The sequence below is a fragment of the Egretta garzetta genome, unplaced genomic scaffold, assembly GCF_000687185.1.
Source record: "Egretta garzetta isolate BGI_Z169 unplaced genomic scaffold, ASM68718v1 scaffold56, whole genome shotgun sequence".
Taxonomy (NCBI): domain Eukaryota; kingdom Metazoa; phylum Chordata; class Aves; order Pelecaniformes; family Ardeidae; genus Egretta; species Egretta garzetta.
In genome coordinates this window covers 6,438,973-6,452,953 of record NW_009260182.1, presented here as the reverse complement: position 1 = coordinate 6,452,953, position 13,981 = coordinate 6,438,973, and the positions used below count along the sequence as shown (strand labels likewise).

General features: G+C 44.6%; 1 protein-coding gene across 1 annotated transcript in view; it reads left to right on the top strand.

Annotated features, from left to right (window-relative positions):
- LOC104129107 (neurotrypsin-like) overlaps positions 1-13,181 on the top strand; it is a 28,644-nt gene extending 15,463 nt beyond the window's left edge. Inside the window, exons 12-18 of the mRNA XM_009641999.2 lie at positions 427-568; positions 824-1,029; positions 1,584-1,662; positions 1,913-2,035; positions 2,564-2,844; positions 4,534-9,853; positions 11,467-13,181. Of these exons, the coding sequence (XP_009640294.1) occupies positions 427-568; positions 824-1,029; positions 1,584-1,662; positions 1,913-2,035; positions 2,564-2,844; positions 4,534-4,844 (1,142 nt within the window). The 3' untranslated portion in view covers positions 4,845-9,853; positions 11,467-13,181. The remainder of the gene's footprint in view (positions 1-426; positions 569-823; positions 1,030-1,583; positions 1,663-1,912; positions 2,036-2,563; positions 2,845-4,533; positions 9,854-11,466) is intronic.
- The last annotated feature ends 800 nt before the right edge of the window (positions 13,182-13,981 follow it).

Below are 13,981 nucleotides of genomic sequence, written 5' to 3'. Positions count from 1 at the left end.
ATTGAAATAGACAGCATCCAACTTTTTTTTTTTCTGGATGTAGAACTCTTCTCTTGCCTTGAATAATATAGTAGTTTTATAATTTAATGGGTTTATTTCCAAGGCATGTTTAAGCTTGTTCACTCTTGGCTCAAGAGTTAATAACTTTCCTTTTGTTCTTGTTCTCTTTATTCAGCTTTCAGAATATGATCCACTAATGATTTCCAGTATGTATTAAATGAATTAATATTTATGTAGTCTTCTGAATCAGCACAGAGGTGAAACAAGGGACATAGTCTTCTAGTCTTCATATAGAAATGCTCTTTTTTTTTTTCTTTCTTTTTTTTTTTTTTCTTTTTTTTAAACTTACTGATATCTGGGATTCATCTTCTATAGAACCCAAGTTTTCTTTCTTCTCCTCTAGAACCCATGTGTTTTCTGCTGCAGGGCCTCCTGTGCGGCTGGTAGATGGAGAAAGCACCAAGGAGGGACGGGTTGAGGTATTTCTGAATGGGCAGTGGGGCAGCATCTGTGATAATGGCTGGACAGACAGAGATGCTGCCGTAGTTTGCAGGCAACTAGGATTCAGGTAAGAGCTCTGGTACATGCATGTTATAGATAGAAACAGCTCTCAGAGGGATCGCTTCTGTCTGGACATGGATCTGGGGGCTTAATTTCTTAGTTTTGGCATGTCTGCATATGCTTGAGGGAGTAGGGTCCTATTCTCACTACTGTCTGTATGCGGAGTGACACATAAATATTTTTTTATCTTAAAATGTGCTGATGCATTAGATTCACCTGCCTCCTGCTTATTGCAGATTAGCCACCCTCTCTCTAATTGCAGTGGTACAGCAAAAGCCAGGGCAATGGCTTATTTTGGTGAAGGCCAGGGGCCCATCCATCTGGACAACGTAGAATGCAGTGGCACGGAGCACACCCTGGGGCAGTGTGTCAGGCCTCACACTGGGATTGACAGCTGCTGGCACAGTGAGGATGCTGGTGTGATCTGTGACTATGTGGAAGAGAAGGTCCAAGACATCAGAAGAACAGGTGATGTGTCCATTTCTTCTATGCAGAAATGTGGGGCTCCAGTTGTAGTATCTCTGCATGCTTTTATGCTTTTCCCCTGTAGTTCTTCTCTTTGGCTGAAACTTCACCTACAAAATAAGCATGTCCTGTCCTGCACCTCCTACTTTTTCCTTATTTTCATTCTCTCTTCTTAGGAGCACAGGGTGCTCCAGAATGAGGAGTTCCACCCATGTCAGGCCTCTGAGCCTGCAGAACTTCCCCACAGCCATGTCACCGTACCCTTCCTTAGAGCCGTAACTATGAGCAAACTTTGGGGTTTAGAGCACTGAGGAAATAGCTGTAGAGGTCCCACTCCTGGCATAAGACTACAGATACTGGAGGTAAGCACCTCCACCAAGACTGAGGAAATCTGTGGGATCAAATCTTCTATAAATTCCATATTCACAACACAATGCAGCCAACTACCATGAGGATTAATGCCCCCAGGGAAGGTGAATGGTATTTGGCTCTGTGACAGCAATTCTTCATACTTAAGCTGAAGATATCTGCCCAACTGCTCTAACTTTGCTGTGTAGGTCCAGAATCTGGTGTGTGTGGGATGCGCCTGCTTCACCGTCGCAAGAAAAGGATCATAGGTGGAAACAAGTCTCTCAGGTACTACCCTGCAATTGCTGGGAAAGCCAGAACTGGTTCCAGCTTTCCTACAGGCTCTGGAAATAGCCTGGCAAATGCTGAATACATTCACGCATATTCACTGGTGATTTTTGAACTTGATTTGAAACAGTGGGCCCATCTAGGGGAAAACGCATGCTAGCTGAGCCCCCAGATGGGGCAGACTGGATGGGAAAAGAGGAAAACAGCTCCTCTGTGTGTGATGCCTATTATTCCTCTGTTTCTTCTTCAGAGGCGGTTGGCCATGGCAGGCCTCACTACGGTTGAAGGGTTTTCGTCGAGATACTCGTCTACTGTGTGGAGCAACGCTGATCAGCAGCTGCTGGGTAGTGACTGCAGCCCACTGCTTCAAAAGGTGCGTTTGTGAGTGGGGAGCCCCAAGGGATACTCGCAGATGAACAAGATAACCTCATACAAGGCTATCCTCCTGGCCCCGTGGAACCATGTGAGCAAAGTTTCTAAAACAAGACCTTCAGGTTGTGGTGCGCGTGATCTTGGAGCACTAATGGGGATGACTCAGTACGGGCTTGCTTTATGCTTCACTGCTTACACCTGCCCTCTTAACTTTGAGGTTTTACAACTTAAAGAGAACCAGCATTTTGGCATTCTTCAGTGCTTTAAGGAACTGTAAACACAATGGTCACATGCCTTGCAACTGGTTTAGCCTTTTCTATAGGGAAAAAAAAAAAAAAGTCTTATGCATGGGATACCCATTGACCCCAGTTGGCATTATCACATCTGCTGAAGAGGTCCCACAGTCCTGTAGCTGGCACTGTTTCATCAGTTTGTGAGGAGATAGTTCAGTCTCATAGCAACTGAGGCTTGTGTGAGTCTGTTTCTCTCTTAGTAGGAGTATCAAGACTTTGAGTGTCTTTTTCTCCAGGTTTGGTGTTGATGTGCGGCGCTACCTGCTGCGGGTGGGTGATTACCACACCGGTGTGAAGGATGAGTTTGAGAGGGAGCTGCCCGTGGAGCGGATCGTCCTCCACAGGAACTACTGGGCTGGCAGCAACGATAATGACATTGCCCTGGTCCGGATGCGGGGCAGAGAGGAGCACTGTCTCTCCTTCAATCACCACGTTCTGCCTGTCTGCTTGCCCGACAGGAAAGAGAAGTCTGACATCAACAGGCAAGCTTGCATCATCTCCGGCTGGGGAGACACAGGTGAGTGATGGGGCTTTGAGGAGCGAGAAAGGTGGGGGAGTCTAGGATCAGGAGCCTACATGGGCCATTAATTTATGTCTGCACAGCTCAAGGCCTGCTGCTATTGTCTGTGCCAGCACATGGCATCAAGGTGAGGTGATTTTTGTGCCGCTGTGTTTTCTTCTGATTTTGAGGCTTCTTGAGCCTGCTCATGGTGGCAGTTTTGGTTGCCATACCATCCTTCTGAAGCTGTGGGAGAGAGCAACGCTGCCATCTGGCCACAGTCCTCTCTTTCTTCTCCCTTCTACACATGTGTTTGCCCACAGCGGACCCCTGAGGCAGCAGCCAGTGCAGAGCTGGTGTATGAAGCCTATGGGAGGCCCCATGTTTCCATGACCTCCTGCCTTCTTCATGATAGTGTAATAGCAAAGTGGGGGCTTAGAGGTGGAAGGAATCTCTCTCAGACTACCTCGCTCAATCTCCCTGGATATTGCTGCAGGGGCAGCTGGGTTCTGAGGCTGGTTTCTGCACTAGGTTCGGGACAGCCTGTATCTGTCCTCTTGCAGCGCGTTGCTATGGACCTTCCTTGGTAAAAGGGAGCAGGGAATATTCTAGAAAGCATTAGTTATTAAATACTTAACAGTCTCAAGGCAATGTTTTAAAATGCTGGACTCGGTGCCGAGTCCTGACATGCATGCATTAGGAAGGTCTGGAGACAGCTTTGAACTCTAAACAAAGCTTTATAACCAGCTGTCCAGCCATCCCCCATTTGGGGCTCAGAGATGCAATGCAGGGCTTGGGGCAAGGAGGCCTTTCTGGGGCTGCTGTGAGTGGAGCAAAGCCATATGTTCAGAAAGACTTGCTGCCAAAAGGCGAATAGCCCCAGGAGCTTGTCTGTTGATTTTTGGACTTACCCATCCTTCCCAGCTGTTACCCCAAGTGTTTAACTGGAAATATACATTTGTCTTTGGAGTGAGTTGCGCCAGGTGCATGTGTCACTTCGGGGTGTCTGGGGAGGATCAAGGAGCAACCTGGCCACGTAACTCCCTTAAGCTGTACTGGGACTTAATGGCTAGAATCCCTCCCACGCACCAAACCTGGCTTTTCCAGTGAGAGGTGCAGTTACCTTGTGAACTTACTGTAAACCTTGGGCACAGAAAGGTCATACTCTAATCTAGCACGGGAACCTTATGTTCTGAGCAAGTCTGAGGTAATAAAGAGATTTGAGCAAATAGAGGCAAATCTGGCCAAAGATGAAGTGAACTCCCTTTCAATAATATTTGGATGCCTCTGAAACATCTTCCAAAACTTCTCTGAGATTGAGCACTTCACAAATGTTACTGCATTTTTTCTCTTCAGAAAACACTGTCCTTGTCTTACAGAGGAAATGGAGGCTCAGAGAGGTGAAATAAATTGAACAAGGTTCAAGTTACTTATTGGCAGAACCAGGAATAAGACTCATCCTTTGATCTAACTTCTTTTTCCAACCTCTTCTCCATTTCTTTGATCTTACAGCTCTTTTTTGTGGTCTGGCTTGGAAATACTGTTTTCTGAAGTTCTAGTGGTTCAGAGATGCGGAGCTTGGCCTATTTCTGTGCCGCAGTCTTGACATTAAATGTACATACATCTGTTTTTGTGTGGAGCACCGTTGCTCTAGGTTGCTGCTGTTGCCTGTACGTGAATTGGTCTGGCTAGTCTGTTCTGTTGCAGGGAAGTCCTATTCGAGAACCCTGCTGCAGGGGGTGGTGCCTCTTCTCCCACGGGAAGACTGTGAGGTCCGTTATGGGCAGAAGTTCACTAACCGCATGATTTGTGCTGGGAACCTCTCTGAAGATAAGCGGGTGGACAGCTGCCAAGGTGACAGTGGGGGGCCACTCATGTGTCAGAGGTCAAATGGACGCTGGATCATTTTGGGGATCACTTCCTGGGGTTACGGCTGTGGTCGGAAGGACTCCCCCGGTGTGTACACAAAGGTCAGCAAATACGTGCCCTGGATCAAGAAAGTGACCAAGCTAAAATGAAAACATCTGAGTTCTAGAAACTTCAGCGTATGGTCCTTTTGCCCTGCAGCAGCAGAAAGCTGTGGCTTCTGACCTGTGACTGATGGAGATTTGTTTTGTCATTGGACACTGGGAAATGACGTTAACTTAGAACTGGGAGAAAACCAGATATGGCTGATTCTTTAAAGTCTTTGGTTTCACTTTAGTCCATAATCTCTGAGCAGAGGAAGCAGGTGCACACCGGTAAGAATGCTCTGACTATCTGAGTCCTGTAATGCAATCACACTTGTCCCTTTGCCCCGGCACACAGAAATGGTAGAAGTGGAGAGAGGCCTGCCTCTGTAAATCTATTCACATTTTTCTATGTTCGCTAATGAAAAAAGCGGCAAGGAGATGTGAGATGCTTGGAAGATGGTGCCTGGCTCTGGCATAATGGAAATCTTCAGATATTTTTTCATAACAGCTCTCTTCAATTCCAGGAATCGGAAGATTTGACCTGAGCTGAGGAATAGGCCAACAGTTGGGGTTTTTTTCCATCCCTGTTATGTCTCTAGGGGGAACCTTCTCTCTTCTGAATAGTATGTCTGTTCCCATATGATCCCTTCAAAGTGTCTGTCCCTGCTAAGAGATGCTTGCTCCTCCTGCTGTAATCCTGTATCACACATTTCCAGCTGCCAGATGCTGTGGTTTTATTGCTGCTTTCTCCATATAGTGGTTCTTTTGTGTTTGTTTTTTTCTCCCTTAACGCAGAATCTCCTAAAATCAGTTGTTGGTGTGAGAGTAAATCTTCATTTTTAAGAGACAGTAGCTTTCTTGCCCTCGTGATTACTACAAAGAACTTAAAAATGTGACTTCAAAAGGCTGAATTGACACATTATTTTTCTTTACATCCAAATGTAATGTTAATCTCAAACATTCAGGCATTGAGTCATGATTTAACAGCACTATGGGGACTTTCTCTTGGTACCTGATTCACTGTAGTTATTAGCTGCTCTTTATTTGTGATGTTAATCTTTAACATCTCTGTGTTACAGTTCTCCTGTGAAACATGGAAATAATCCTGGGGTATAGATACAGAACAAACACAGGCAGTGAGTAATTTGCTTGAGGTGTAAAACAGTAAGTGTGCTGCAAAGCAGCTTCCCGCTTTCCCGAAGTGTGTCCTATTCTTGCAGCCTCTGGGCTATGCTTCCTCTCTTCTCTTCTTTTCACTATTTCTCTTTTCATTCCTCTCAGTGGGAGTAAACTGGCTTAACTCAAGGGTACGCAAGCAGTGCCATCAAGCTGTAGTTCTCAGCCTGAACAGAAGTGATGCTGAGAGAAAGCAGGGGTTGTTGAATACTTCAATTTCTTTCTTCCCTCTCATCCAAACAAATGAACAGAGTTCCCTCTTAGGCCTTAATCACTTTTGCAAGTTAATTTATTATTCTCAAGTAGGTAGGAAAATATAAAAATAGACATAAGGGCTAAGTGCATTAACAGTTGTGCAGTGCACAGTGTGTTCTCTCTGTGTGTAGACAAGGCAGAGAGGAGGCAGGTCTGCTCAGGAGCGGAGGCTGTAAGACTTGATGTATAACCAAGGACCCAAATGTGGAGTAGTAATACAGAATGGGACACAAGGAACGTGTGCCAGATGTGCATGTTTTGGGTTCACTCTTGCACTCATGTAGGCTGGGCAATGACTGGCTCAGGCACTGGCCTGCTGTGCAGAGGGTCTGCACTCAAGGCATGGAGGTGTTCGGTACCTAGGTGTTACCAAGGCAAGAACAGAAGACGAAGCACAGCCTGTGGATTAGCAATGCCATGTTACAGGGTAAGTGGTGACAGAGTCCTAGAAACTGCCTTGGATTCAATAAGTAGTGATTGCCTGAAGGTTTAATTTGTCTTCTATAAAGCAGATTAATGTAAAGGTGCTGACCTGGCTAGATGGCTGATTTTTGTGTGTGAATGCTAAACTAAATAGTTCCATTTACCCTCTCCAGGGATTATAGGGCAGTTGGGTTACCAATGCTGCAATGGACTGCAATGGAAACTTCATTTTAAAAACTACAAGAATCCTGAAAACGTGCAATGCCAGAATGCCTGCAAACTGGCCTTTGAGACAGATCTGATCTGTTCATGCCTCCTTTCAAGTGCTGAATGTCTGCAGGGTAGCTTGTGCTGATAGCCCGGCTTGAAGTGCCAGGCTTGATCCTTGGGTAGGGCTGTGCTTGGCTCCACACTGGCTGTGTTGTCCTACGGCTGCTGGCAGAGAGTCCCTAAGACGCAAGCTGCAGACTGCTCCTTATCTACCAGGAATTAAAATGACAGGAGGACCGAGGGCAATTATGTTACAGACCTCTGGTCTTGTGGGGGATTAAATGCCAAGTTCCACACTGGCAGCAACAGTACCTGTCTGGGAAACATGGAGGGATATGGCTCTTACCTTCAGCCTCCCCCAAGCCAGCATGCTACAGCAGCTCAAATGGAGTTTCTGCGCCATGGGTGCTGTCACATCTCTAGTTTAACCTGGTTTGATCTTTCAGCTTATACCCAAAACCCCAACAGGCATAGAAACACCCAAAGGATTGAAGCTATGAGGTTATTTCCCTAAGCCTACTTAACTGGTTGCCATTCAGGAGTTAGAATAAATTGCCATGTAACATGAGTGAGACACAGGCCTGGCATTGTCTTCTGAAAACCCCATGTTCTAGGTCAAAATATTTCTTTCTTTTAGACCTTGTCACCATGAAAGCTGTGAGAATCCTTGCAAGTAACATCATGTAAGTCCTGCCATGAGCCAGGGAGAGGGAAAGAAGTATCCGATCTTCTTCGCCTAATTTTACACCTTTCTGGTACTGTACGCAAGCCTGCAATACTCTCCTCAGTTGTCCTAGCCTGTTTCAGAACACCACTATTGCTCTTTACTGTTTAAACTGGGACTGTGGCCCAAACCAAACTCACGTGCTTTGCCACTAAAGCTTACTGGAACTGCCTGGTTGGATGGGCAGCACTCAGCCACCCTAGGACTGTATTTTGTACCTAATGTTGGCCAGCAGCATATGTTTCAAATGATAGTACATGTGAGTTTGTACTGAACAAGTTTTAATAGCCTTTCCTTTTGGGGAGTTTTGTTCTTGGTCCATTTAAATTAATTAGTTGCTTTACTACTATTGTTATTAAAAATAGAAGTAGAAATACTCAGTCCTCTGAGTGTTGTACAAACACTGCGCACTATCCTTTTGTGATTCTTCTTTTTCTAAAGCATGAGAGTTTATATCCCTAACTTTTAAAAAACTATTTAATGTAACCAGCCTTCATCTTCAATATAAACGTTTAATCCCTTATTTAATCCAACTAAGCTCTCAGCCTCAATGTTTTCTGGCAATGAGAACCAATATAATTTTATTCTCTATCGCACATAATTTCTTTTTACGGTTCCTGGATTAATTGCCTTTTGTTTTCATTGAATCCCATCTGTCCTTGTGTTCTCAGCTGTGAGAGGAAATAAGGGGCCTGGCTTTATATTCTCTGTTGTCCATTACTCTAGAGACAGTCCCTTTTCTAAAACTGTGGCTTCTCTGTCTCTCTTCAACCCAAACTGTCTAGGTATCTGATAACATGCCGACTGTCTGTCTTCTTTTTCTGCTGAATCTTTAAGCTTTGGTAACCAGAACTGAATGCAATTTGCCAGGGGAGGCTGTGCCATCTGCTGATTATTTTTGGTATTGTTTTCTATAGTAGGCAACGCTGTAGGTGATTTCAGTACTGTATGTTATTATGTATGTATGCTGGAGCTAGCTTTAAGCTTGCTATTGCAGTCTTGGTGGCAGCCTAGCTACAATGGCATGAAACCTGGCCAAGGTTGATTCCCTCCTTGTCTCAGGCAGCCCCTTGGAGCTCAGAGCGATTGCTGTAGGAATGTCTGGGGAGCGTAACGCAGCTCTGGGCAGGGAGTGCCTGAAGAGCTGTGTAGAGCTTGGCCTTGGCTGAGGTACCTGTAGGGCTGACACAGTCCTTTGCAGCATTTCCAGTGCTGCACTGCCACGTGGATGCTGTGAGACAAATTCCCATAAGCAGTGTGGCACATGCTGGTTATGTGAGAAAGGGAATGTCACTATTACCGGCTGGGAGCATTGGCAGGAGTAGACACGTAGCTATGGTAAGGGTCTAAGGAGCGGCTATTAGTGTTCCAGGTATCCCTCTGAGGGAATACCCCAGTTCCCTACAATGGCTGAGCCAGTGCTGGTGTCTTCCTTGACCTGCAGTGCCAGCACTGGTACTCTTCTGAGCCCTATCTTGACACTACTCCAGGCTTTGGCCACCTGAAGCTGGATTAAAGATTTATCCTTTTCCCATAGCTGAACACTGTTCTGGTGATTTCTATGAATTACGTTCTATGCTGTAATTAATCAGGCAGCTGTTTATTAACCTGGACAGGATGTTGATTACCCTTGTAATCTTTGTACCCTTGTAGCAGAGAGCAACAGATCAGTTCCTCAAAGGTATTAGTGGAGGCATTGGTGAGGAACCAGGTACATGGATATTTGCTATCGCAGGGGTAAGAGAGGTTGGCCTGCCTTTTGTCTGTCTGCCTTCCTTTCTGAAGCCAATATCCTGAAGTCTCTTCATCCAAAAAAAAGCTGCGGTGATCCATCAACCGCTTGAAGACAGATTTTTATGTGTATATTCAGCAATCAGATGAAAGCTTTTGAGAGTTGAACTGCACTGTGGTATTTAACACCATCCTGATAGACTCTCTGGGAGTTCCTTGCAGCTAGAGGGAACAGGATGGGCTCTGGTGGTAACTGACTTGGGACTGCTCCTTGTGGAACGAGGCACTGTGACCTGGACCAATGCACTTCTCTTGGGCTGTATTTTTACTTCAGAAAAATATTTAAATTCCTGCATCAAGGAGAAACAGTTGTTTGTGTAGTAGCCCACTCAGTCCTATTAAAATCCCTTTCTATTAACTAGGGGCTGAGTACCTCTGAAATCAGTCAAGTGCCAAAACTATTGTGTCCCCTGGATCAACACCAATGGCTCACAAGGTATGCTAATAAATGGATTATACTGTGACTGTGTGGGGCTCTGACTTATTTTTAATAAAGGAACCTGTTCCAACGTCAGGGTTCAGGATTTTTTTTCAGCACTGAATTAAGCTAATTAAATTTTTGTATTAATGTTATTTTTAGAATGGTTTTAGAGCACGCTAAAGCATGTTACAAAGTCAGCATCATGTTTGTTATCATTACAATGAAATGCAATGGTGAGGGGTATCTGCAGATCAACTCAGTGCACTTAAAACTTAGCAGGATTTGATATATCAGCTTCATAATTTGTTGTTATAGTTGATCTTTGTATACTACCTTTGAAGAAACTTGTTCAGCATGATTTAGTCTCCTTTCAGCCTAGGATTCATGTGTCACCACTCTAAGAATCAAAGCCCTCCCTGGAAAAGCAGAAGCAGGAGGAGGGAAATGCACTTTGAATGAGCCACCGATGCAAGAACACAGTTCTCCTGTCCACTGCTGAAATCTGCATTGCTGTATAAAAAGTCTGGTTTGAAAAATAGTTCAGGTCCTTGCAAGGTCACTGCTACTGCACTGACTTTCCCAAGTCATTAGGGTTAGACTGGGGTTTGGTGTAGCTGAAGCCTGCAGACTCCAAGTATTATTAATGTCTAAGTTTTTGTGCATACTGACTCCAGCCTGCTGTCAGGAGCTGACATGCACTCACTGAAGAAAGAGCTGCTTGTGGTTAACACCTCCCTCACTTCATGTCTGCCTTTGGGGTTTTCTCCACCTACCTACATTTCCTCTCTTGCTTTTGCAAAACTGAGAGCCCATGGCTGAGGGATGGCATGCGTATCAATGGTGGGGAAGTGGAGTGCAGGCATTTCAGAATGGCCTTTCACATGTCAGTGGGCAGTGTTTCACCAAGTCAGTTCTGCAATGCTCTTCTGTAGTACTGCCTGGGAAAGAAACAAAGTCGAAACTGTGGTTAAGGTTACAAGTCTGTCAAGTCTTGTGTTTTGTGTTAAAGCACTTGACTGCTGCATTCATGTGGTGAAGAGGCTTGGGAGGAGTGCATGGCATCAGCTTGCTCATTTTAGATTGCCAGCTGTAGGATAGCTGGCTTTGGATTTTGAAAATGAAATATGAATCAGGAGAAAATTGGGCTTTACTTCATGCAGTTTTCTACCTAGGATAGCTACCGTATTTATTAGGAGGGAGGAAGGTGGGCATTCAGGTATCACCACTGACATTAAAAAAAATTCTTACTTGTACACAATTTCCTCCTTCTAACGGAGGAAGACAGTTTACTGCTCAGACAACCGTGGGTTGCTGGGCTGAGTGCTGAGCCACTCTTCAACTGGCATGTCTAGAGTGGGTACCTAGCGTTGGGAGGAGGTTTCTATGAGATTGTGTTTATGTGCAAAAGGGAAAAGAGGAAGTAGAGCCATCAAAATGGATGTTTAAGTACGTGGATGATCCAGCTAGAGTCATTTTGTTTAGAAAACCCCTTGGATTTAAGAGGTGCTGATGGAGGCCAGGAGCAGGACAAATTCAAACAAACCCCAGTGCACCACTTGATCTTCCCCTCCCTGCTTTTCAAATCCCACACATTCTAACAGAAATAAAAGGCACCTTTCTTTTAACAGCTTTTCAAAACTAGCCTTGAAAGGAAGAAACGACTGCTTTGGATCAGCTTTACCAAAAAGAAGCTGTGAAGCTGTGTTGCTCTGATGTCAGCCAAGCAAAAAGCTTTGTTTCTCCTATGTGTTTATGTCTGTGCCGGCCTTCGTACAGACATCAGGACAGCTGTGGCTCAAAGGGCTGAGCTGCAAGCAGGTGTAACTCAATTCTGGGCTCATGTTCAGTTGCTGCCCAACAGAAGAAACACATGGGCAGGAATTAAAATTGCAGCAAATTAATCCTGCTGGGAAGCGTTTCCTGAGCATGCTGAGATTCCCAGCCCATGCCAGCCCTGGGGTGCAGGAGCCAGCAGCAGGTACCTGTCAAAGGTTTCCACGAGAAGAGATCATGCAGGGGCTTGCTGTCATGTATGCCTGATGTGCTGGCCCAGACAGTGGGTCCTCCTCACTGTGAAGATAGGGAGTGTGGGAGAGATTCACCGTGGCAATGTAATTGGACAACTCAGCTGAAACCACTTTAAAAGTTTGTACTTGTCTCTTACTTTCTTCTCGAAAGCAAACCAAAACCCCTTCAAACAACAAATCCCTCTTTGCAGTTTAACTAATCTGCTCTGCTTAAAACTGAGCTGTATGCAAAGAAGAAACCATGCTTCTAAAGGTTAGTTCCTTTCTTACTATTTTCCCCCTCCCCGCTTGCACGTACAGGCTTGCTGGAGATAAAGTAGGATTACGACATCCGATTGCGGGATGGAGACCTGTTTAAGAGCGGACACGTGTACTGTTCAGACTACTGAACACTCTGTGTTTTTTTAGAACCAGTAACCAAACACACTGGAGGAAAGCTCCTTTGCTTCAGGTTTACCATTTCATTAGCTCAGCAAGACTAAGAAGGAGACTCTGCAATTCAGCACAACTATACTGAGGCGTCAACATTAACTCTCCAAATATTTAAACCACAGCTAGGTTGATTAACACTTGAGAAATCTTTGTTGTCCTACAAGGCTTGTCTCGCAGTTACATGGGTTTAACAATTTGGTTAAATGGATAGAACTTTGTTGTTGGCACTTGGGGGTGATGCACTGTTTGAATCAGATGCCTCTGTTCAGCTGAGGCAGGAGCATCCATGCACAAGATGCCTGAAGAAATAAGCAAAGTGCTCACTAAATTCCTACTGCTATTACATTTAACCATCCTGAATAAATATAAGTTGCTAGATTTAGCACCAAATGTGATGACAGAATTACACAAATCTACTTTTCTTCCCTCAAGAAGACATGGGAAATTACCTTGAGAAATGCATTAAAGTTTTGTATGGTAAGTTTTACAGGAATTTGTCACAGCATTTTGCAGGCGCACGGCTGAAAATGAAGATGTGCCTAAAAAGGCTAGTAGCCTCTGAGACAGCTCACAAACCAAACAGCTGCCAGTACCCACTGAAGGCTGGTCACCTACCTGGAGAAGAGAGCTGAAAATAGAAGCAGCTGATTTAATCTGGGATCCCAAGTCTCCTAAAGGAGGAGGATCCTGTTCAAAGAGCTTGCTTCCCGAACACGTCAGGGCCATGAGATCTGCAGGTAAAATAGAATGAGGTGAACACTCTTTACCTAAAAGCATCCAGATAATTGTAAGGATCCAACTGATTTGTTTTACAGAGCACAGTGCAGTAGGTCCTACTTGCTCAAATAAGTAGGTCTAGGAGAAAAAAGATAAAATCTTTTCTCCTTTGCTTCTTACAGAAACAGAAAAGCAACTGAGAGGGACTATCTCTCAGGCAATTTTCAGTCATCGTGATTTGCATAATATTCTTGTTAGAGTCTCCTCTTTCCTTACACGAACGAGGCCAGTTAAACATCATATAACTCGGAAGAACTGACCCTTACCCACGCTCACGATCACAAACCTTACCAAGGTACGTTTTCTTAAATGGAGCGCTGGCATGTGGTTGTAGTGACCACACTTTTTGTAAGACAGAATCTTATGTTGAATTGATAATTGAGCCTCCCATTGAATTCTGATGGGAGATAGCATTAATTAAATTTTTAAAATAAAACCCCTCACATCCCTAACTCTGAGGGTAGATTATTTTTCTGAGGAAAGGCTGTGCAGAATATATAGAGACTATTTTACTGTCCATATAACATTGTACAATGTTGTTCTTGCACTTCAGAATCACCTTTTCTTAGCAATCTGTTATTCCTATGTTTCAGTGCTAAGGTGCCTAAATCTTCATCTGTTGAAAGACTGAAGTGCTGAGCAGCAGCTGTAGTGCAAATTTTGCTAAGGCCAGTTTCAGCTGAAGGAGCGGGTTTCATACCATGTAGAAAGCTTCCTCTCCTGAAGATGTGAGAAGCTTGTAAATACAGCAGAGCAAGGTACCTCTGAGTTTGCTGGGTTATTTCAGTTAGCCAAGATGTGCTTGCATATATTGCAGAATAGTCTATGTTGGCCTTGACATGAATGAATTCCTGTGTCTCCCTAACAGTGATCCTTTACTTACCAACTGACTGGACCCTCAGCAGCA